At 39.0% G+C, this 25,877-nt stretch overlaps 1 protein-coding gene across 4 annotated transcripts; it reads left to right on the top strand.

Annotated features, from left to right (window-relative positions):
• The first annotated feature begins 1,661 nt into the window (after positions 1-1,661).
• ccdc66 (coiled-coil domain containing 66) lies at positions 1,662-25,877 on the top strand. Of its 4 annotated transcripts, none has more exons than XM_081383972.1 (19): positions 1,663-1,756; positions 2,136-2,194; positions 2,802-2,836; positions 3,894-4,335; positions 4,410-4,524; positions 5,255-5,361; positions 6,092-6,192; positions 8,281-8,376; positions 8,467-8,598; positions 11,837-12,039; positions 13,045-13,129; positions 13,209-13,370; positions 15,633-15,795; positions 15,868-15,972; positions 17,062-17,486; positions 18,055-18,098; positions 23,386-23,600; positions 24,542-24,647; positions 25,573-25,877. In XM_081383972.1, exons 1-18 carry the CDS (start codon positions 1,743-1,745, stop codon positions 24,622-24,624), a joined length of 2,586 nt encoding a protein of 861 aa, XP_081240098.1. In that variant the 5' UTR covers positions 1,663-1,742; the 3' UTR covers positions 24,625-24,647; positions 25,573-25,877. The 4 variants fall into 4 exon arrangements, with proteins under 4 accessions (XP_081240097.1, XP_081240098.1, XP_081240096.1 ...); XM_081383970.1 differs by having other exon boundaries at positions 24,565-24,647; positions 25,573-25,871; XM_081383969.1 differs by having other exon boundaries at positions 1,676-1,756; positions 4,407-4,524; positions 24,565-24,647; positions 25,573-25,871.

Here is a 25,877-nt window from a genome sequence, read left to right as displayed (position 1 = left end):
CCTCTGGGAGCGGGACGGTCAGGAGGATATTCGTGGGCAACCCAGGAGTGTTCTTCTGGGCCGTACCCCTCCCAGTCGATCAGGTACCCAATGTCTCAGTCGAGGATGGTGTGGAGGTCCACTAGGTCCTCGTCAGCGACATCTGGAGGAGGAGGTGGGAAGAGGACAGAGGTTCAGTGTGAGGTTTGAGAAGGGATCCATGAGGACGCTGGAAGATTGAGCAAATTGCGTAAATTGTGTTATCAGTAGTTGACAGCTGGAACCTCAGAGGGTTCTCCGGACCAGGGGAAGAGAGGATATATATATATAAATGATGATATATAAATGCCATATAAATGATGAACAGTAGTGGACCAAGAACCAAACACCCTGTAAAGTGGAGCAATGGCAGATCTATATCCTTGTAGTGATATAATACTTTCAATATAATAAATTACAACAAATTTTTCGAAAGTAAAACAATTTACTTTGCTTTTCCAAGTGTGTAGACTGACACAGTTCTCTGTAAGAAAACTTTTTCATGATTTGTCATCACAACTTTTACCTTTTGTCAAATCAACCTTGATAATGAATGTGGTTCAGATAACATGATATTTTGAGTTTCTTTATTAAACCAATGTCCTTCATTGTATTAGCAACATTTTAATCTTTTAAGGCATCCAGGTAACTCTTTAAAGTTGTATGATTTATATACAGAGGCGTTGAGTGTGAACATGATGGCCTTTGTAGTTCTTAGACCAAAAGACTCACTTTCACAAAAACAGATTCAGTGTTACTCAAAATGAATAGAACCATGAAATGCAAACTCAGAATATTACACAAACCTGCAATAGTTAAATATGTCAAATAACACTATGTATTTAATCTTACTTTATTAACCAATGTCAACCATGATGATCCAATTTAACCATACTAATAATTAGAGCTGGAAACGGCTTCCTCTAGATGGGAAGATTTTATTTATTTTTAGTATTTTTACTTTCAATGACTTTTCAGATATATTTAAATATAAAATCTTCCAAAATCTATAATACCATTAAATATATTTCCTCCAAACAATGTTTTCTTGAGTATCAAGACAAGAAAGGGCAATGAAACTGTGTGTGGCACAAAGACATTCATTCATTCGTGTATGTTTAGGGAAAAAACGAAATGCAATAACGCTAATTTATTTAATTATTTATTAATTATAGAAAATAGCCTATTTTGAAAAAAAAATGTCTATCTTTCATCTGTTTTACTGTGTTGATGACCGCCCCCCCCCCATCTACATTTTAGATCAACATCTGAATTTGACTGTATGAGGTTTATAGTAATAATAATAATAATAGCAGTAATAATAAATTAATGTTCTCCATATGCAATTTCTAAGTTATTTTCTTAATTATTATTATTATGATGTCAAAATTATTCCATGCTTATCCATTTAAGCTGCGTTAAAAAAAAAACACAATTACAAATTTTCCAAAAATGACATCGACAGCGCCCGTGAACAGTTCCGCGCGCCTCCTGAGCACAGACTGTAAAAAATACTCCTGAGGAGTAGCGCTGAAGCGCGTCCTCGTGTTTGCTGCCCTGCTGCAGAAGAAGCTGTCCGCCTCAGCCAATCAGAGGAGCGCTGACTGGTGTTTGCTGCTCTGCTGCTCCGCCTCAGCCAATCAGAGGGGCGCTTACTGGTCGTGAGCAGCAACGGACACGCTTTTCAACAGAACGCAGTGGCACCAAAACATCGGGGGCTCAAAATGATGAATTTGGGGTGAGTGTGTTGTTTAAATGATGAATTTGGGGTGAGTGTAATCTTAATGTACGTCACATGATTTGATAGATTCATAAACTGCTCTCTTTCACCATGTTATGCGTTTGACGCTGCACGGGTGATTTAAGGATGCGATATTTTATGACATGCAAAGATATCGGGTAATTCGACTATAATCTTTTTTATTTTGCATTGACCTTTGCAATAAAGTACAGTCGCGGTATTAGAGACACTGGTGGTATATGATGGTTATATCATGGCACTTTCATATACAAACCAGAGCACTCATTTATTGCAATAATAATCATGGTTTTAACCTTTTAACCTGTTAGATTGAGTGTGTTGTGCTAATACGGTCCGGTGTATTGTTGTTTTGCAGGGATGGTCTGTTGTTTGAGTTGGAGAATGGCAAGCCCAGGCTTGTGTTGGCTAAGTATGGTAAGAACACGATCTTAATCACTTCATTGTCCTTGAATGTAATCCAGTAACTTTGATCCAGTACACATGCAGTTTCAAATTATCAGTAAAGTGAACTACTCCTTTAATGACACAAACATCAGCAGTATATGTTAGGCTGCTGTCATTTTAAGACTTTATCCAGGGATCTATTATCCTGAAACCCATCTGATTTTCCTCCAACTGTTTACGTTGACTGAAGACATCACCCGCTGTGCTCTCTGTGAAGGCAGATCGTGGAGACATTCACAAATCTAATATGGTCATATTGCCTATTTAAAAGTGTGTATTTTCCACTTTTCAGTGTCAGGACTGCTTCTTGTTGTTAATTGTTCATAATCTGAATATTTTGAAGTATGTCTATGATGACTCCTCTCCTGTGGCCTCATGGGATAGTAAAGTGTCCATTAAATGCACACTTCAGAGTTGTGGTGTTCTTCAGGTCATCAGGCTGTTTTCCACCTAATGTTTGAGCACTGCATATCACCACTACTAATCATTTGACGTACTGCGTTTATCATACGGTGTAGTTGTGAATTAGGCATATTCAGACGGTCTGTATTTGAGCTGATGATCTCGTCTTATACAGGCGCTGAATCTTCTAATAAGAAGAGCTCTACTCGGGTAAGTAAACATCCATGCAACCTTTGTGCAAGAACAAAAAAATAAAGATAAAATAAGTGTGTTTTAACATTCAAGTTCTAGAGCTTTTCAAACATGAATGTTGTTTTGAACTGTTTGTTGGAAAATTACTTTTAAAAAGTAATGTTACAATATTGCGTTACTCCCTAAAAAAGTAACTAATTGCATTACTTAGTTTTTAATGGAAAGTTATAACTTATATATGCATTAATGCATTACTTTTTCTCACCTGGGCTTGGCTAGCTTGTTTATTAATAAGTTGTATTTTCGGTAAATGTAGGTGTGACGGTATAATATCTTCATGTTGCGATAATTGCTGAAGCTTTTATCATGGTATACGGTATTATCACGATATTGAAATAAGTAGCAAAATTTTTTTGTCATGCTATAACATGTTTAATAACTTTTTCTGATAACAAAAAGAACTCTGAACATATAAATACACTAAATCAATACACAAAAAATTACAGTGCAAAAGAATTATATCGAACAATAGGCGACACTTTACAATATGGTCCCATTAGTTAATGTTAGTTAATGCATTAATTAAATGCATGAGCTTTTGATTTTAGTGATGTATTGTTGAAATTAACTTGTATGATTAATGATTAATGTGATGTGAATTGTGATGCCATATTTGCTTATTAGTATGGTTGAATTGATTCATGGCAGCAAATACATTGTTTAATAAAGTGAGGTTAAATGCATAAAGTATTGTGTTATTTAACATATTTGATTATTGCAGATTTGCATAATATTCTGAGCTTGCATTTCACTGTTGTTATTAATTTTGAGGAATACTTAATCTGTGGGATGGGTAAATGCTCACATTTACTCTAGAACTACAATGAGCATCACGTTCACACAACACCTCTGCACTTACTCACGATTTCTCTCAATTACTCAATATTGTTTTTGTAAATTCAGAAGTAATGTGTTACTTTACTTGCGTAAGTAATCTGATTACGTAGCTTATGTTGATTATAATATGTTACCCAACACTGGTTACTTTTGTGTGATCTCTCTCCTTTGTGTTCAGATTCCTCCAAGGAAAAACCCCCAGAAAATCATCAACTCAAAACAAGGTCCTCCTCAACCAGGCAAGGCCGAACAGGGCAGAAAGAGCAAAACTGTTGGTTCTGTAGGGCAGAATGTCCCACACGGACACAGAGCGACCCACGCCAAGCACAGCAGGTCCAGCGAGGCAGTGCGAGTCCAGTCGGAGCGCAGCGGGACTGATCCCAACACAGACACACAGCAGAGAGAGAGCGCAGTGTGTTTAACACAGGAGCAGCTTCAGCAGATGCTGAGCACCATCAACAGCTCATCCACTGCGCATCATCCCAACACACACACACATCATCCCAACACACACACACAGCAGAGAGAGAGCGCAGTGTGTTTGACTCAGGAGCAGCTTCAGCAGATACTGAGCACCATCAACAGCTCATCCACTGCACATCATCCCAACACACACACAGGTGAGCGAAAATATACATTTTAATAACTTCATCCTTAACATTCTTCAGTACAACATGTATTTTCTTGTCAGCAGAAACGGTGGCCAGCTCAGAGGAAAACTGCGGTGGAATTACAGAAGCAGCTGAAGAGCTCGTCCCAGATCCACATCATCATAAACATAGAGATTCACTGGGAAAGACAGACAGAGAGTAAGAAAAGTTACTTGTGTTAGGATCAGCTGGATCTGATGAGGGGAATCTTTTTAAATGTGCTTAGTTGTAATAGAGAATGAAAGGTCATTTTATGAAAACTTTTTTAGGCCCTGTTATACTCACTGCAGAGTTCATTTTCGTTCTTCACTTTGGGGTAAAAAGAAGCTGGAAATGCCTATTCAGTGATGTACAGTTTGTGAACTTGCCGACGCCGTCCACGCTGCTGAGAGCGAGGTTCAGATGAAAATGTAAAATGTCCTGCGCTTTCCTCTGTTTCCTTTCAATTAGAACTACAACTTAAATATCTATCATAAATTTAGCAGCTCTCCGGTGTTTCATATTTGCACTCGTGTCTGATCTCGACGGACTGAACAGAAGAAACGAACCAGAGAAGATTTCCCACGTCAAAGAAGGCGGAGCCTCAGAGCCACACCCCCCTATTACATCATCACCACGAATGAGAGTTTGCTTCGGCGAGCCGCTTCGAACTCCAGAAACACACGTCGATTGGCCTGATTCAGTTCAAAATGACGTCACACCAGTTTGAGCTTTGACTTCGCTTGAAGTATATCAGGGCCTTTAAGGGGAAATATGACCAGTGCGTGAAATATGTGAAATATGGCATGCTTTTGACTCTAGGTTTGGTGAGATTCATTCATTAAGGTAATTGATGAATAGGTTTTGACCATGATAAACAGTTATTTTGCTCTGTTTTGTTTTGACTCAGGCCTCTATCAGACGGGCAGCAGTTAGGGTTTTTCAGCACGTTTGGAGAGAGGGAAAGGGGGAGAGAAAAACTGGAAGCCAAGAAAGCTCAATGGAGGAGAGAGCTGGGTAATGTTGTGCAGTCAGACACTATAAGTATCAAGAGTTAAAATATGAATGAGGGTGGCATAGAAAGTCTAGGAATATGATGGACAAATTAATTTCATTAAATGACATTAATGTAATGAACCCAATCTCATGAGAAAACAACTATCTTACTAACTGGTGATTTTGTATGAATTTGTACGATGTGATTTTAAGGCCTTTCTGAATGCAAATACACTTTCCTTCCATTAAATGCGAAATACCTCTAGTCTTGTTTTCTTCCAGCTGCGCTCCCTTTTCTCATGAAGTGCTCTCTTTAATCGTCTTTAAGAGCAAAGGAGCAACTGTGTGTAAAGTGGTGGAAGAGAGAGAACTGCTTTATAGATGAAATGAACTAATTCAGTAATTGATGATCTTTACAACAGAACTGAATCAACACTGGACTGACTTAAGCTGAACAACATCCCAAATACATAATTTTCCTGTTATCTCTGTAAAGCTGCTTTGAAACAATCTGTATTGTATAAAGCACTATATAAATAAAGGCGACTTGGCTTGAGTTGAAATGTAGAGAAACATAAGGTTTTTAGAGAGAGAAAAAACGCACGCATGAAGGCCCAACCCTAAAGATAACCATCAGTAAGCAGATCATGCAAATGAGATTGTACAAATTCATACAAAACTTAACACAGTTATGAATTGCGACGAGAGTGTGTTGAATTAATGTGTGGCTGATCAGTGTGTTACTTTGCAGATGAGCAGATAGCTCTAAAAAGGCAGCAAAAAGCCAGTCTCAAAGATATGAAGGCTCTTGATGAACCATCTAACGTGAGACTGAAACCCCCGCCTGACACAGTGAGTAAACAGTACATACTCTGCAGCTCGTATAACATGTTGCCATTGTTTGCCATTTCTGTGTCGTGGTGGTCAAGCTTTACACTAATGTGAATATTTAATCTGCTACACTAATGGTTTGAGCTTGCTGTTGATAATCGTTCATAACTCTCAGTCCGTCAGTACTGTCAAACCATACAGAGTCTGCTATGCCTTCAGGGCTGTGGAAATAGAAATGAAATTCAGATTTTCAGTTAAATATTATGGTTAAATAATATGAACACAATAAGAACAATCCATGTTATTTGTTGTGGGTGTAACAAATCAAATCAAAATCAATTATACTGCACTGTGTTATAATGTTTGTGAAGAACCAACCTGACTGTTAATAAAAATGCATTTCGTTTGAAATTAAAGAGCATTATAAAGTCAAAAAGATTTAACCTAGACTCTCAGACCAGTTCCAGTGTTTATTTTTACACAGTTTCTTTTGTCAAGTCAAGTCATCTTTATTTATATATTTTATATTTTACAATACAGATTGTATCAAAGCAGCTTTACAGAGATAACAGGAAAATGATGCAACAGAGTTTGTTTCTTGAAGAAAATAGCATCACAGTCCAGCTTAAGTAAGCTCAGTGGTGGTTCATTTCTGGTGTAAAACAGTTATTAATTTAGTTCATATATATATATATATATATATATCTAGCCGCTCTGGAGAAAACCGTGATGCCATCGTCCAGCTCAGTTCAGTTCTTGTATAATGGTGTCAGTGCAGGCAGATCAATATTATTGTTGATTATTAAGTGTCTTAGACTTTTTGTCCTTATAACTTACATATTCTGACTAGTGTGTAACAAATTTCAAGTTCAATAATCTGGCGGGGTAAGAATTGGGGAAAACACGGCTTGTAGACCTTTCCCGATCCTGTCCCCCTCTCTCTCTAGCTTCTCTTCCTGTCTTCTCTATACTATCCTATCACTATGAAGGTAAGAACGCCAAAAATAAATCTTGAGGAAATAAACTGAGACGCATTATACTGTAGTTGCTATAGTACAGCAGTTACTAGGCTATAGTATGAAAAATGAACTGCTACTTTCATTAGATTAGAAAGCCCCAAAACTGCCCTGGAAATAGAAGAATAATCTCCCCTTAAAACAGTGTAACAATGACCCAGTCTGTTTCTGATGTCTCTTCACAGCTGAGGTGAGGCTTTGCTAAAATCTTAGATTGGCTAAAAGCTCTCACACACGTGTGATGAAGATGACTAAAGAAGGCATATTCATGAATGTGCGATCACATTAGCGAAATTTCACAGGCAAAAAAAGTCTATGGTCAATGATGTATGAAGCACAACTCACAGCAAAGTCACATTTTCTGTTGGTCAATGCGGCAAACTCGCATGAACAACTTAAACCTGTGCTGGGAAATCTTTCATCTCCATGTGAAATCCCATTAAAAGTTCTGGATTTCGCCTGTAAAAATGTGTTGAACAATTCGTAAATGTGACCGCACCTTAATAAACAATAAAGAATCATTCCATGACAGTGCAACATGACAATTCTGATGATTATCATTAAATAACCTTTTGGGGTTGAAATGAATCTATCTGTGTGTATCTGGGGCTCTGTTTACACCTGGTATTAAGATTTATTTATACCATGTGTTTTTATTGGATCAGATGTGAAGTGGACGTCACTAAATACAGGTGTAAACGGGGTCTAAAACGTTTTGAGCTTGTCCTGACAGTAGACGGTATCATAACCCTAACGTTATGGGAAGAGCTCGAGCCAGACGAGATTTAAACTTTGTCGACTGAAGACACAAGTTTGGTTTGAAGATGAAAAATATACCAAGCACAATGTTCTCTCACCATTCCTGATATCTAACACACACTCACAGCGTTTGGCTGAAACCACCGTAATTGATATGTAAATTACGTGAGCTTATTTCGTCTATTAGATTGAAAGTTCTGTAAAACCCCATACATTTACCCGCCCATAGACCCTCCCCTTGAAGAAATCAGGACAGAAGTGTTTGAAAGTGGATGGATTAAAACAGCAGGTGTGTTTGTCTGTGTAACTGAGCTGTGTGTGTCTCCCGGTGCAGGATGGGATGGGCACACAGACTGCGGAGAGCTCAAAGCACAGGGCTCAGTCCCAGCGAGAGCTCCCTGCTGCCATCCGCTCGGCCTTCAGAGTCGGGGTGTGTTTCAGCAGTTACTCACTCAGAACACGTGTCCACCGTAATGACTCTACGATAGATTGGTTGATGAATGATGTTTGATGTGAACAGGAAGCAGGTCCTGTGGAGGACATGTTCAACGCTCAGAGAGAGGAACAGCAGAGGCGATGGATACAGGAACTGGACCAGCAGAGAAAAGAGGACAAACTACGGCGACAACGAGACAAAGAAATGAACAGCCAGGTGAACTCATCCCACAGGGCTTCCAGTCGAGACAGGTCAAGGTTATTTGCATAGCTCTTTAAACAATACAAATGGCTTCAAAGTGATTAAAGACTATAACCTAGATGTGCTGTGTTTGACAGAAACCTGGCTAAAACCAAACGATTACATTACTTTAAATGAGTCCACCCCGCAAGATTACTGTTATAACATTAACCTCGTCTGAAACGCAAAGGGGGAGGAGTTGTTGTTATATATAGTAATATCTTCAGAATTACTAAGAAGTCTAGTTTCAAATCTAATTCTTTTGAAGTGTTAGTACTTAATGTAAAAATATATAGTATAAATGCTAAATCATGTTTGAGATTTGTGCTGGCTACTGTATGCAGGCCACCAGGGCACCATACAGACTTTATCAAAGAATTTGCAGACTTTCTATCAGCGTTAGTACTGGCTGCAGATAAAGTACTAATTGTTGGTGATTTTAATATACACATCGATAATGAAAAAGATGCATTGGGATTGGCATTTAAAGACATTCTGAACTCTATTGGAGTTAGACAACACGTGTCAGGACCTACTCATTGTCGTAATCATACTCTAGATCTAATATTATCACATGGAATAGATGTTGATGCCGTTGAAATTCTGCAGCAGAGCGATGACATCTCAGATCATTATCTAGTCTCGTGTAAACTTCATTTAGCCAAGGCTGCAAAGCCGACTCCGTGTTACAAATATGTGAGACCTATCACTTCTGCCACTAAAGATTGCTTTATTAATAATCTTCCTGATCAGTTTCATCATCTCAGCATCTCAGATAGCTTAGAAGAACTAGATATTGCAACAGAAACTTTTGACCCTATTATCACTGTAAAGCTGCTTTGAAACAATCTATGTTGTTAAACGCGCTATACAAATGAAGGTGACTTGACTCTCTCTTTTCCAGCACTTCAGACACGTTGCGCTTAAAGAAGATTAAAGAAAATAGTCCAACGCCGTGGTACAACGAGCACACTTAAGAGAGCAGCCAGAAAAATGGAGCGTAACTGGAAAAAAACAAAACTAGAGGTATTTCGCATTTCATGGAAAGAGAGCTCGATTGCATACAGAGAGGCTTTAAAAGCTGCTAGATCTGCTTATTTTTCAACCCTATTAGAAGAAAATAAACATAATCCTAGGTATTTATTTGAAACAGTGGCTAAACTAACGATAAATAAAGCTTCAAGCCCAGAAGTTTCCAAGCAGCACAGCAGTAATGACTTTATGAACTTCTTCACTTACAAGATTGATAATATCAGGGACAAAATTATAACTATGCAACCGTCTACTACAGTATCGCATCAGGCAGTGCACTGTAGTCTCCCTGAGGAAAACTTCGATTCATTCGTTGCTATAGAAGAGGAAGAATTTACTAAACTCGTTAAATCATCTAAATCTACAACATGTATGTTAGACCCTATACCGACTAAGCTACTGAAAGAGATGCTTCCAGAGGTCACAGATCCTCTTCTTAATATCATTAATTCGTCTTTGTCTCTAGGATACGTACCAAAAACTTGTAAGCTGGCTATGATTAAACCGCTTGTAAAAAAACACACAACTTGATCCTACAGAATTAGTCAATTACAGGCCGATCTCGAATCTACCTTTTGTCAAAGATATTAGAAAAGGCAGTGTCTTCACAACAGTGTTCCTTTCTAGAAAGAAATGATATCTGCGAGGATTTCCAGTCCGGATTTAGACTGTACCATAGTACCGAGACAGCTCTCGTTAGAGTCACTAATGATTTGCTCTTATCATCCGATTGTGGTTGTATCTCGCTATTAGTGTTACTCGATCTTAGTGCTGCATTTGACACTATCGACACAACATTCTTTTAAATAGACTCGAAAATTATGTTGGCATTAGTGGAATTGCACTAGCATGGTTTTAATCATACTTATCTGACCGTTATCAGTTTGTAGCAGTAAATGAAGAGATGTCTCATCGATCACAAGTTCAGTATGGCGTACCACAAGGCTCAGTACTAGGACCGCTGCTGTTCACTCTGTACATGCTACCCTTAGGAGATATCATTAGGAAACATGGCATTAGCTTTCACTGTTATGCCGATGATTCTCAGCTGTATATTTCTTCACGCCCTGACGAAACTTTCCAGTTCACAAAATTAACGGAATGTATAGCTGATATAAAAAAACTGTTGGGCAAAATTATTGGGCAAAAAACTTCCACACGTAATAACCTAGAATACTGTCTAACACTTGATGGCTGCTCTGCTAAGTCTTCGTCGTCGGTTAGGAACCTGGGTGTGCTCTTTGATACCAATCTTTCATTTGAAAGTCACGTGTCTAGCATTTGTAAAACCGCATTCTTCCATCTTAAAAATATATCTAAATTACGTCATATGCTCTCATTGACAAATGCGGAACAGTTAGTTCATGCGTTCATGACCTCAAGGCTAGATTATTGTAATGCTCTACTGGGTGGTTGCCCTGCACGCTTAATAAACAAACTACAGCTGGTCCAAAACGCAGCAGCTCGAGTTCTTACCAGAACCAGGAAGTATGACCATATTAGCCCAGTTCTGTCAACACTGCACTGGCTCCCTATTAAACATTGTATAAATATTAAAATATTGCTGATTACTTACAAAGCACTAAATGGTTTAGCTCCGCAGTGCTTGAGCGAGCTCTTAACGCATTATAGTCCTTCACGTCTATTGCGATCTCAAAATTCTGGCCAGTTGATAATACCTAGAATATCAAAATCGACTGAAAAAGACACTAACTTTGGCCTAAATGTTGGGGACTTAACATATTCCTGCAAGAAAAAGAAACGTTAGTTATGTTAATTCACAGGAGCAAGTGGTGGTTTGTTGTTGTCTCATTAATACATCAGGTTCTTCTCTCCCGTTGGTTTTTGATTTGGCGTTTGGCATAGGAGAAGCCACACTGCGTCAAATCTTCTGACAGCCAGAATCACATCTAAGGTGAAATGTGATCACAACGGTCATTAATCGGCTGTCGGTAAACATGTCCAACAAATCATGGCCAAAATCGCACAGTGTGAACCAAAATCACTGTTTATTTTTCATGCACTTTTAACTTTTGACTTTTTCACAGCACAGTGTGTTAAATGAATATATAAATGCAAAGCATGTGCAGACAACTGAGACAGACTCGTATGTCAGAGGATAGTCTAACATTGGTGTGAAGAATGGTTTTAGTTGATGTCTTCTGTGATTCTGTCTCCACAGGCCGAGGACATGGAGCGGTGGGCAGTTCACTTTGAGACTCTGGTTCAGCCCTCAGCGGTGCCTGACCCGAGCAGCGGTCCGTCTCCTCATCGCCCCGTCTCAGGAGCCCTGGCCACTGCACGGGACGGTGTGAGTGTGTGTGGAGTGGACAGTCTGGGCAGGGCCAGCGTCGACACCACTCGGGGAGTGCAACAGAGATCCAGGTCTGAGAGCTGACAGCTTCATGACACACTGACAGAGAACACAACACACATCTATACTGAGCACACAGTCTTTTAGACCAGTGTTTCCCAACACTGCACGTTTTCTTTGTCTCCCTAATCAAACACACCTGATTCAACTCATCAGCTCATTAGAAGAAACTCTAGAACCTGAAATGGGTGTGTCAGAAAGAGGAGACAAAGACGATTAGTTCCTTACTCCATGCGGTGAAAAACAGATCTAATAAGAACAGATCTAATGAGACTGTTCATGTAATTTTACTTGAACACACCACATGAATGCAACATCCGTATATTATTTGCATATGGCCCTTCTTGTACGAAAACTCCCTCCTGTTTATGCTTGTTGTATTCTACTCCATGAGACCTTTCAAAAGACATATGACTAATCTGAGCTGTATGATGTGTTTGACATATTACAGTACATAGTACAAAAAAGTTTTTCACAAATTATGCATTTTTTTTATTTTATTTTTTTTTATCAGCAAATAACTCGGCACTCCGAGTTATTTGGGGTTGGGGTGTACCGCCAGTGGTACACTTCTGTTTTAAGGGGTTAAAATATTGTTAAATGTACAGTTTTAGGAAGTGTCATCTTATAATTTACAGTGGAAATGGAAATTCCCAGAATCCTCTGCTCACATTTGATGGTTTTTCATTGAAATACCCTTATCAATTATGTACACTATGGTTGTTGTTAAATGAATGTTTATAGTGTTGTGTGTTACCATGATGGTGTTTTGTACATGATGTTCTTTCTTTTTACCCGGAATTTCCCAGATTCTTTAGTTTACAGTGTGTGAGGCTGTGTGTGAATCTCATTGGTCACTGCCTGCCTTAACAGAATGGACGTTGATTAGTGATGATGATGATGATGATGCTCCAAAATGATTTATTCTTTGTTGGAATAACTAAACAAATTCTACATATTCTGTCTTTTTCAAAGGTTTTATGAAACTCAAAATGCTCTTGTGATTTGTTGTTTAGTCATCTTCGCACCATGACGGCCTTGCTGGACCCTGCTCAGATCGAGGAACGGGAACGCCGGAGACTCAAGCAGCTGGAGCACCAGGTAGGATTCATCCCTTGACCAAACTGACAGGAAATCACTGCATGTGCCTTTATAATATGTACACATTTCTGATGTGTAGCGAGCAATTGAGGCTCAAGTAGAGGAGCGCAGACGTCAGAAAGAGAAAGAGGACGCCAGACGACGAGCACAGGAACAGGAAGAGGAGAGGAGGGTTGAAAGAGATCGAGAGCGACTCCAGCAGCAGTATATCACGGACACGGAGCGACAGAGACACAAAGAGGTAAAACTATCACATACACGGATTGCACATTAAAATCACTCGACGAAGTGGTCAGGAAATCTGAAAAATGCCTCTTTTTGCTTATAACTTCTGAATGGTTTGGTAAAACTGGTCTCTTTTGATTTGTCGAGTCAAACAAAACCCAGTATTCCCATATCGGCCATTTTGAATTACACATTGGCGTGACTGTCATCAGCAACATGCCTGAAGGTACTCAAAAAGTTTTGAGACAGCGCCACCTTCTGGTCAAAAATTCTAATGAAATTGAAAAAAATGTAAATAGCTTTTGCCAATTGAAACTGGTCTTAGTAGATTCCTTGGGTCATGCTGAGTACATGGATACCAATATTGCCGCCTGTCGCTTGAACTTCCTGTCCGCCATTTTGATTTTCTTTAAAAACCTACTTTTTCAAACTCTTTCTAGATCCAGCCTATGCCAGCAAATCTTATGGATTTAGTGCCGACAGACGAAATATTTTTTTTTGTATACCGCAACAACGACTTTAATGGCATAATGCCGAGCTGCATCTGAGGCTGATTCTCTGGAAAGATTTGACATATTGACACCAAATTTTGTAATTGTCACCCAACACTGACCACACCACATCAATTTGGTGTCAGACTATATGTCAAAAGTAATAAGCAGGGCTGTCAAAATTAACACATTATGCATAATGCAAGCGATTATTTTTTACAGTTTAATGCATTAAAAACATTTAACGCTATTAACGCAGCATTCGTTTTTTTCCTGTCATCCTTTGGATCACGTTAGATTATATGACCACGCTCTTATTCATGCAAATGCTTTTAAACCATTCAAGCGCAATAAGGCACAAAAGAGAATGCAGTGCAGTACTGGCGTGCATCTGTGAATCTCCTGTCTGTGTGACACACAGAATGCGCACAGAAAGCCGCTTCGGACAGCACTTGAACAGACAAAAACAAAACAAAATTATGCCAAAATGCACATTTCGTTGAGTATCCTCGCAAGGAATGAGTTAAATTAAGTCTTAAATGAACATAAGACTTGTGAGAAAATGTGCGGCAGCTCTTAAAGTGTGTTAATGCAATGTTAATCAAAAACAAAAGAAAAAGAGAAAATCACTCACTGCTCTTGACTGAATAGCTTTAATAAGGATTAATCTATATTTAATTTATAATTTATGCAGTGAAGACTGTGAAGTTTGTATATGTTGACTGAAGTATGTATAAGACTGTATATATCTAACCTGTTAGATCTACCTGAAAATCTTAAAGCACTGTTTACAAGGTTCCATGGGTCGAAAACAACGAAAACAAAAACTTTTTGTGCATTCTGACAGGGCAAGTACAAATCATCAAATAGTTGTTAAAATTGATAGCTTTCAATTATACTGTAATAATGAATGCCTATAATTGATGGCTAAAATTGAGAAAAAAGTAAATTTCATAGAGACATCAGTAGCAGTATTGACATCGGTGATACTGGCGTTCTTCTATAAAAAAGATGCCATTAAACATATTTAAAATATAGGCAACTGTGTTGTTTCATGGAGATTAAATGTGAAATTATTACAATATAAAAATGTTAAAAACTTTAATGTTAAGTGTTGCTTACAGCTATATTTATTATTATTATTATTATTATTATTATTAATATTATTATTTTAAAGGTCATGTAGCACATATGAAATGTCTTTACTATCACTGAAATTAGTGTTCTGAGAAAACTAGCCAATCAGAAACACTCTTGGGCTCTGACATGTTGGTGGTTTTGGAGAGTGGCTGAGACTAACTTAGATGACACATGTGTTAAACAGTACATTCAGCTGTTACTAACCTGGTTATGGGTACTGTAATGTGCATCTAAGAACCGACTGTACAGAATTTGTTATTGCGAAATAAATTTTTATCAATTGAATTTATCTTGCCCATCTTCAAACAATGCAAAATCAAATCTATATATAATATGTCATACATCGTGTGTGAAAAATGGTTTCAAATATCAAATGAGACTGTTCATGGCCTTCTTTTTTTCCGCTGCAACTTGCACTGTGGCTCTTTCAGTGTGTTTGGATTTTACTACTGATAAGTGATGTCACTGACAGGTTTTCCTCGCACAGCACAAAGTCTACTTGGCCCTTCTCATACCATGTTGAACCACGCTTAGTTTGGCATTTTTAGTTGTAAAATAATTACACCATATGTTTCAAAAGAATAAGAAAATTGGTAGGATCCGTTTCAGATTGTATTTTGAATATGAAAGTTGTGTATGTATTCCAGGAGAAGCAGTCTCGTAAAACTGAGGAGCTGCATCTGAGCATTCAGAGAGCCCAAGAAGAGGCCGTGAAAGACAGACACCTCCAGAGAATCAAAGACTTGGCCAAGAAAGGCCATGACGTGTCCAAACTCCTGCACAGCCTGGACGGAGACTCGGCCTCACAGGGTACGGGAGGAAGCAAACGTTTGCTTTGTATTTGCAACATTCTGTATGCATGATTATAAAGTAGTGTTTTAGCCCTCAGTGGTCCAGATTTACCAGCGGCATCATCCAAGAGTCAAACCCAGAGGACAACACCTCCTTCCACAACATCTCCCAGAAGACACACCGCTGTTCAGACAGGTTTGCCTTTTAATGGGATAGTTCACCCAGAAATGAAGTTCTGTCATCCTTTCCTCATCCTGTGAATCTTTGCACATCAGTTTTTCAGAAAAAGAACGTTTGTAGACAATCAACGACAATGTCTGTCAAGTTTCAAAAAGGACAAAGAAATTATAAAAGTACATTTAAATATGATACGATATATGATGCACTAAATTTAAAGCCTTCATAGACTAGAATTTAGATTATGGAAAATATCTGCAAAAGCTCTCAAATCTAACGACTTATTCTTCACATTTGATCTGACGTGACGGTAGCTGTTGTCATCCACCTATTGTTATGTGAATCTTGGGATATGCTGGATAGAAACGTCCAGATGAGCTTAAATTCTGAAAATGTGCATAAAAAACACGTGCGCTCAATTGAGGCGGATACTTTTTTAAAATCCGATAAGAAGACATGCTCATAAACTACGATGGAAACACATTTACAGAATAAATCTCTAGAAGCACAATGATAAACTCAGGTGAGTTTGCCTCAGCAGAGGCTGTGATTGGATAACTGGAGGAACCAGCGGACCAATCACATCGCAGCATCTCAGATGTTGGTTTGGTGTTTCTGAAACGCCGAAGTGTGTGATCAGAATGATTCGGTTTAATTCCCTCCAGAAGCGTCTCACACGAGTGTGTTCACAAACACCAGCATCCCAACGCAAGAGATCATGACAGCGGTTACTGAGTTTCGACTGACGCTCTGAGACACACTCGTTTATGATGGAGGGAAAAGAGCTGATTGCAGAAACTCACAGCTTTACTGCTGATATCTTGTTCCAATTTTCCAGAAAGTGACGATTTTGTTCTCTTGAACACATGGGATGCTTTATTCGCAAATGTTTTATGCCATATTTAAATTTTCGCACATGTTAAATTCACAAGACGGAAACATGGCTACTGACGACAAGCCTAACGTATTTGTTAGCCATGAACCTTGTTCTGATTTAAATCACATTTCAGAACTTTGGTGGAGGAGAACATTTTGACAATTCAAAAAATGAAATGTTATTGGTAATCATGTTATTGTATATGGTAATCTCAGTGTGTGATTTCGCAGAGGTCAGTCATCAGCCTGAGAATGATTCAGCTGGAGATGCAGATAAACGCTCTCCTGCTGCAGTGACACACACAGCTCTCAGTGTGAAGAGATCCCATCACAGCGAGGTAAAGGATCCTCTGCGCACCGCACATAGAGAAGCCGGAGCCGACCCGTACGAGGCGTACGCGCGCAGGCCGCAGAAGAGGCCCGAGTGGAACACACTGCGGCCCAGCAAAGCCTTCGTGCCGGCGTCAGAGAGGTATCCTGAAGCCCTGAAGAGACACCGGCAGGAGAGCAGGAGACTGAGGCAGATCCAGCTCATGACACTGATGGAGAGAAACACACACTCACGCACTCCTCAGCCAGAGCCGCTGCCGCCCACACACACACCGCAGAACCACAGACCTGCAGCGCAGACACACAGGAGCTCGCCGCAAACACAGGTGCCAGATCACTGACCTCACTGTTCACACTGTTCACACAGTTCACTGACCTCACTGTGCAGGAATACTGGGAACTGAACATTAAAAAAAATAGAGATCAGTTACTTGACATGTAATGGTAGAATAATTAAAGTATTAATTAAAGTGTTAAAGGAAGAGTTCACTTCAAAATAAAAATTCCTTCATCATTTACTCTCCCACAAGTTGTCCCAAACCTGTATGAGTTTCTCTCTTCTGCTGAACACAATAGAAGATATTTTGAAGAATGTTGGTGACCAGACAGTTAATGGACCCCATAGACTTCCATAGTAGAAAAACAAAAACTATATAAGTCAATGAGTCCATCAGCTGTTCGGCTACATTCTTCAAAATATCTTCTTTTGTGTTCAGCAGAAGAGAGAAACTCATACAGGTTTGGAACAGCGTGAGGGAGAGTAAATGATGACTAATGAATGATTTTCATTTAGAAGAGAATGATTTCTTTAAGTTCCTCAGTTCCTGTCCCTATAAATGTGTGTAGTGCAAACGTGTTCATGTCAGAGTGATGTTATTTCTTCTCTTTCTTCAGAGTGAAAACCACCTCCCAGAAGCATCAGTGTTCAGTGTAGAACGGTGAGTGTGTCACAGATGCAGCCGCTGTTTGAGCTGGCTTATTCACTTTTACATCACAAAACAAGATTTCTTTTTACTTCTTAATAAATCTAGTAAATGGACAGATGTGTAAATCTGTAATGGACTACAGTGACTGTTTAGGGTCAATGTTTTCAAATGTGTTTTTGTTGATTATTATGGCTGTATAGTATGATATAGCAGAATATGAATCTCATACTCGATTGACATCAGTTTTGTTTAGAGGCCCAAACTGAGTGAAAATATGCAGTTTAAAGCAGTTGCTGATGTTTATATGGCCACAAAGATGCTATGCGATTAAATGAGATCTTTATAACAGTCTAGCAGATACTTACATAAAATATCAGTCATAAATCTATATCTGCCAATAATACATCTTAGTGTTATTAGATGATATTTAAATGCTTAGTTTTATGATCTATAGATTCAAAACATAATGCAATGCAATGATGATTGAGAGATGAACTACTAAATATGATCCATCAGGCTTTTAAGGAAGGCGTAATACTCACATTTTAACAAGCGTCTCATTCGAGTGAGCATTGTGAGGTCCTAAACGCTCTGGCCCGGGCTCTTCTACTCCTCCTGTGAGAGACACTCCACCGCTGGGATGATCGATGCCTGCTTTCCTCCAGACACCACCCTTTTATTTGAGGACAGACAGTTTTTTTCAGTCTGAGAGCTACTTTGAGGCTTGTGTGTGTCTTGGACTGAGAGGCCTGTCTGGTCAGTGATGATGGTTCTTCTACACATGATCTCTGGGTTGTGTTCTTGCTCAGCCCTCTTCTCCACAGATCCTGACTCAGTCTGGCCGAGCGAACGTCTCCCTTCCTAACTTCTTCCAGTGTGAATGATGGAGGGTGAACCTTCAGTACAGCAGAGATGTTGTTTGTAGTCTTCCTCAGACTTGACGTTTCAGCGGTTAGGCCGGTGTCCAGCTTCCAGTGTCCGAGCTTTTCCAAATACCGTCCAGTCAATTGAAATTGCCTCATGTGTTCTGCAGTCAAAGTTCAGAAACATCTCAAAGATGAGGATGATTCAGAGAAACGGGAGGAACCTGAGCTACATTTCAAAGGGTCTGTTATCAAGAATCTGGTTTTTGCGGTGTAGTATGGGGTATAGGGTATAGTATGGGGTGTAGACTGATATATTAAAAAATAAAAAATATATAAAAAAAATATATTTCATATAAAAAAATATGAAAAATATATTAAAGCTTTTTTACATTATTCCCCAAGTACCATCGGTTTGTACAAGGAATTTGTGTTGGTGCTTATCAAAAACAGTAAAATACAAGAAAAACAATAATCTGAAAAATATCTGAATCTAAAGAGTCTGAATACTTTCTGAATGCACTGTATGTAATGTAATTAATATTGTAATAATGATACATTACTATTCGAAAGTTTGAAAGATAACAATACCTTTATATATCTAGGATGCAAAAATGTAACTAAAAACACTGTTTTAACATTTATAATGTTACTAATGGCTGTTTTTATTTTAAACCGGAATTATCCCGACAACGCTTTATCTGTAGAGAGGTAAAGGGAGGGGAGGGAGGCCTTCACAGGGGAGAGACTAGTGGACACTTCGGGACTGCGTTGTCATCGCGTCCAGGCGCAGGTCCTTCATCAGATCTGGATACGGGATAAACCTCGGGAGACACTAATATTAGCGTAGATGCCATTCTTCTTATGATGTAACAAGTACATCAGGATTTATGGGAAGTGTTCCCGGTTCCGGCTGACCTAATCTACGCAGCCTAACATTGAATTATAGAAGTTTATAATGTGTTATGTGTATGCTAGGTCAAAGAGATGTGTTTTTAGTCTAGCTTTGAACTGACAGAGTGTGTCTGCTTCACGGACAATGGTAGGAAGACTGTTCCAGAGTTTTGGTGCTAAATAGGAGAAGGATCTACCGCCAGCAGTGGATTTAGATATTCTAGGTATTATCAACTGGCCGGAATTTTGAGATCGCAATAGACGTGAAGGACTATAATGTGTTAAGAGCTCGCTCAAGCACTGCGGAGCTAAACCATTTAGTGCTTTGTAAGTGATCGGATAAATTTTAAAATATTGCTGATGTTTAATAGGGAGCCAGTGCAGTTTTGACAGAACCGGGCTAATATGGTCATACTTCCTGGTTCTGGTAAGAACTCAAGCTGCTGCGTTTTGGACCAGCTGTAGTTTATTTATTAAAGGGATAGTTCACCCAAAAATGAAAATTCTGCCATCATTTACTCTGTTGTTCCAAACCTGTATGATTTCCTTTCTTCTGCTAAACACAAAAGAAGATATTTTAAAGAAGGTTGGCAATTAAACAGTTGCTGGTCCCCATTGACTTCCATAGTATTTTTTTTGTCCTACTATGGAAGTCAATGGGGTCCATCAGTCGTTTGGTTACCGACTTTCTTCAAAATATCTTCTTTTGTGTTTAGCAGAAGAAAGAAAGTCATACAGGTTTGGAACAACTTGAGGGAGAGTAAATTTTCATTTTTGGGTGAACTATCCCTTTAAGCGTGCAGGGCAACCACCCATAATAGCATTACAATAATCTAGCCTTGAGGTCATGAACGCATGAACTAATTGTTCCGCATTTGTCAATGAGAGCATATGGCGTAATTTAGATATATTTTTTAAGATGGAAAATGCAGTTTTACAGATACTAGACACGTGACTTTCAAATGAAAGATTGGTATCAAAGAGCACACCCAGGTTCCTAACCGACGACGAAGACTTAGCAGAGCAGCCATCAAGTGTTAGACAGTATTCTAGGTTATTACGTGAGGAAGTTTTTTGTCCAATAATTAGAATCTCTGTTTTTTCAGAATTTAGAAGTAGGAAATTACGAGTCATCCAATTTTTTTATATCAGATATGCATTCCATTAATTTTGTGAACTGGTAAGTTTCGTTAGGTTTTGAAGAAATATAGAGCTGAGTATCGTCGGCATAACAGTGAAAGCTAATGCCATGTTTCCTAATGATATCTCCTAATGGTAGCATGTACAGAGTGAACAGCAGCGGTCCTAGTACTGAGCCTTGTGGTACGCCATACTGAACTTGTGATCGATGAGACATCTCATCATTTACTGCTACAAACTGATAACGGTCAGATAACTGTGATTTAAACCATGCTAATGCAATTCCTCTAATGCCAACATAATTTTCGAGTCTATTTAAAAGAATGTTGTGGTCGATGGTGTCAAATGCAGCACTAAGATCGAATAACACTAATAGAGAGATACAACCACAATCGGATGATAAGAGCAAATCATTTGTGACTCTAACGAGAGCTGTCTCAGTACTGTGGTACGGTCTAAATCCGGACTGGAAATCCTCGCAGATATCATTTCTTTCTAGAAAGGAACACTGTTGTGAAGATACTGCCTTTTCTAATATCTTTGACAAAAGGTAGATTCGAGATCGGCCTGTAATTGACTAATTTTGTAGGATCAAGTTGTGTTTTTTTTTAACAAGCGGTTTAATCATAGCCAGCTTAAAGTTTTTTGGTACGTAATCCTAGAGACAAAGTTGAATTAATGATATTGAGAAGAGGATCTGTGACCTCTTGAGGTATTTCTTTCAGGAGCTTAGTTGGTATAGGGTCTAACAGGGTTGTAGGCTTCCTCTCCTATAGCAATGAATGAATCGAAGTTTTCCTCAGGGAGACTACAGTGCACTGCCTGATGCGATACTGTAGTAGACGGTTGCATAGTTATAATTTTGTCCCTGATATTATCAATCTTATAAGTGAAGAAGTTCATAAAGTCATTACTGCTGTGTTGCTTGGAAACTTCGGTGCTTGAAGCTTTATTTTTCTTTAGTTTAGCCACTGTTTCAAATAAATACCTAGGATTATGTTTATTTTCTTCTAATAGGGTTGAAAAATAAGCAGATCTAGCAGCTTTTAAAGCCTCTCTGTAAGTAATCGAGCTCTCTTTCCATGAAATGCGAAATACCTCTAGTTTTGTTTTCTTCCAGTTGCGCTCCATCTCTCTGGATGCTCTCTTAAGGGCCCGAGTGTGCTCGTTGTACCACGGCGTTGGACTATTTTCTTTAATCTTCTTCAAGCGCAACGGAGCAACTGTGTCTAAAGTGCTGGAAAAGAGAGAGTTAAACGTTTCTGTTGTAATATCTAGTTCTTCTAAGCTATCTGGGATGCTGAGATGATGAAACTGATCAGGAAGATTATTAATAAAGCAATCTTTAGTGGCAGAAGTGATAGGTCTCACATATTTGAAACACGGAGTCGGCTTTGCAGCCTTGGCTAAATGAAGTTTACACGAGACTAGATAATGATCTGAGATGTCATCGCTCTGCTGCAGAATTTCAACGGCATCCACATCTATTCCGTGTGATAATATTAGATCTAGAGTATGATTACGACGATGAGTAGGTCCTGACACGTGTTGTCTAACTCCAATAGAGTTCAGAATGTCTTTAAATGCCAAACCCAATGCATCTTTTTCGTTATCTACATGTATATTAAAATCACCAACAATTAGGACTTTATCAAAAAACTTGCTGACTTTCTGCTGACTATTTGCTGAGTTAGTACTGTCTGCAGATAAAGTCTGGTGCCCTGGTGGCCTGTATACAGTAGCCAGCACAAATCTCAAACATGATTTATCATTTACACTATATATTGCTATATTAAGCAGCAACACTTCAAAAGAATTATATTTAAAACAAGACTTCTCAGTAATTCTGAAACTATTACTATAAATTACAGCAACACCTTTGCGTTTCAGACGAGGTTAATGTTTATAACAGTAATCTTGCGGGGTGGACTCATTTAAAGTAATGTAATCGTTTGGTTTTAGCCAGGTTTCTGTCAAACACAGCACATCTAGGTTATTATCTGAAATCATATCAAGTGCTTTTGAAGTAAGGGATTGAATATTTATGGTATTAAAGGTATTAAAAGAATTCAATTTAATAAAGTCATACGTAATAAAGTCTCAAAATCCCCAAGGTCCACATTTTAGGTCAGTAAATAGAAATCCTTCATGTCTACTTATCCATGTATAATACTTCGAACTGGAAAGAGACAGTTTCCACACCTCATTATGCTGCACAATTTACATTTTTAACATTTCAAGAAATATTTTTTGAGTACCAGATCAGTACATTAGAATGATTTCTCACAGATTATTGAACATATATAAAGGCTGCTGGAAAACAGGCTATGAATTACCATTCAAAAGGTTAGAACTTCCTTTGAAAGTGTGTTTTTACTGTGGTTGATGTGTTTTGTGTGCAGTGGGATCACCCCTGTGGTGAAGACTCGTGTTCATCAGTGCGGTCTCCAGACGCCGCAGGACACGGGCCGCCCCCTGTCCTCAGACTATGTGCCGTACGTGCGCACACACGAGGTGTACCAGCTGGACACACACAGACCCGACACACACGAGGTGAATCCGCTGGACCCGCTCTCCAGACACGACACACACGAAGCCCAGCACAGAGTCCACACAGGTCAGCAACGCATGCCATACTCAGCCTTACCCACAATTCTCTAGGACTGTTGTCTTTATGACAAAACTAATTCATCATGGATGATGAAGTTGATGAGTTGGGATGTTTTAGAGCAGATATATCAGCCGAAAGTCTATCTATCTATCTGTCTGTCTGTCTATCCGTCTGTCTGTCTGTCTGTCTGTCTGTCTGTCTGTCTATCCGTCTGTCTGTCTATCCGTCTGTCTGTCTGTCTGTCTATCTGTCTGGCTACAGAAAGAGTCATAAAAGCATCATGAAGGAAATCACATGACCTGTGCACTGTAGTCTTCTGGAATACAATGGGTTTGTGAGTCATTATTCATAGAAAATCTTCACAGATAATCATCGGTTCTGCATATTAATTGAACTAGTTTCACGGTTTGTTCACAAGATCTAGTTTGAGTCTCAATGAGAATACATGATATTTCTGCCTTTTGGCAGAGGAAACAATTGTTAGTGAACAACGACATAATTCGTCCCACCAATTTTGTAACTTTTGAATCTAGTTCAGAAGTGAAGTTTCTGAAACGTTTAAGCTGCTTTATTGTCCTTTCTGGAGCTTTTTGTGCGAGAGTGATTGTTGTAGACCAGTTTATCTCCGCAGGTGTGTGTGTGTGAGATTGTGTTGTTTATCTCTGCAGGTGTGTGTGTGATTGTGTTGTTTATCTCTGCAGGTGTGTGTGTGTGTGTGATTGTGTTGTCTGTCTCTGCAGGTGTGTGTGTGTGTGTGTGTGTGTGTGTGATTGTGTTGTTTATCTCTGCAGGTGTGTGTGTGTGTGTGTGTGTGTGATTGTGTTGTCTGTCTCTGCAGGTGTGTGTGTGTGTGTGTGATTGTGTTGTTTATCTCTGCAGGTGTGTGTGATTGTGTTGTTTATCTCTGCAGGTGTGTGTGTGTGTGATTGTGTTGTTTATCTCTGCAGGTGTGTGTTGTGTCTCTCTACAGGTGTGTGTGTCCAGCACGACGGCGCTCCTGAAAGCACGGAGCGACAGAAGGCGATCCTGAAGGGTCTGTCCCAGTTACGACAGGTAACGCTCAACATCCCCGCTCTTCTCTTCTTTCTGCAGTTTAAGCTCATATTTGCAAGAGTTTTTTTTTTGTAATGATATCTTACATTATTTCAAAACTGTTAACATTCTCTAAACTGTCTGCAAAACACAGTCACACACCCACAACATTTCATTCATGCTTCAAAATAATTATTAATTCATGTTTTTTCCCTAATTTTGTTGTTGACAGACAACACTGACAGTCTCGTACATTATAGAAAACAGTTCCTGTGTATCACACTGAGCATTTTAAATACAGATAGTGGGTAAAAACTAAAATTGTGTGTAGTACTACAGTAACACTACACTTGTTTGCAGAAATGTTACCTGTAAACTGACAATTCTCAATTGCTTGTTCATTTTTACACACTCTATTATGTCTTTCTCTGACACACACAGTACACATCTTCCTATTGCTCTCCCACGAGAAGAATTTTCAGTTTATATGCAACACATTTCTACAAAAATAAGTGTAGTGTATAAATAGAAATGTATTTCTACAGAGCTGATGCTGATCAGAGTTGTGATGTTCCGTCAGCAAACTCAGTTTCACACTCGATTGGTTGATTGTGATTCCCGTTTCATTACAACGGCTTGCCAATATAGGAAACAATACATGTCATAAATATTTATGGAATTTAGTGTCCGACAGATTTTGCTCATGAATGGATCGTTTTGAATGTGACGCCTCACACGATGAAAGAGTGTTTAGAAGCTGTGAAGAGTTTCACTGAGAATCAAAGCCGTGTCAAAACGCATGCAATTTGCTCAATCTGATGGGAACCAGACTGAACTTTGAGAACTGAGCCGAAGCGATGTGTGTGTGTGATTGTGTGATATGGATTGCAGTGGTTCCTGCTACACTTCTGAGGTTCATGTATGAAATGTGGATTTGTTATTTCAGGGGCTCCTGCAGAGACAGAGAGAGCTAGAGACCAGTCTATCCCCAGTCCTGCAAACACAACACCGAAACCACTTCTCCCCGTTCAGACCTGTGTGAGCCAAAGACCAGCTCTTCATATCCGCAACGATGGAGTGGAGTATGTGTTAGACGCCCTTATTATAGATGTGTAATACATCCGTATTGCATTGGATTCTGGGTTTCGGGGTTGATTTTATGGCTTGAATGTGATGTTTACAATTTCCTCTAAATGTGAATTACATTTATTTAAAATCTCATGAATTAAACTTGAACTTTAAATTAAGCTC

This window comes from Scardinius erythrophthalmus (genome assembly GCF_964197995.2).
Source record: "Scardinius erythrophthalmus genome assembly, chromosome: 14".
In the NCBI taxonomy this organism is placed as follows: Eukaryota; Metazoa; Chordata; class Actinopteri; order Cypriniformes; family Leuciscidae; genus Scardinius; species Scardinius erythrophthalmus.
The sequence above is the reverse complement of the archived record's forward strand: the minus strand, read 5'-3'. Positions and strand labels throughout refer to the sequence as shown.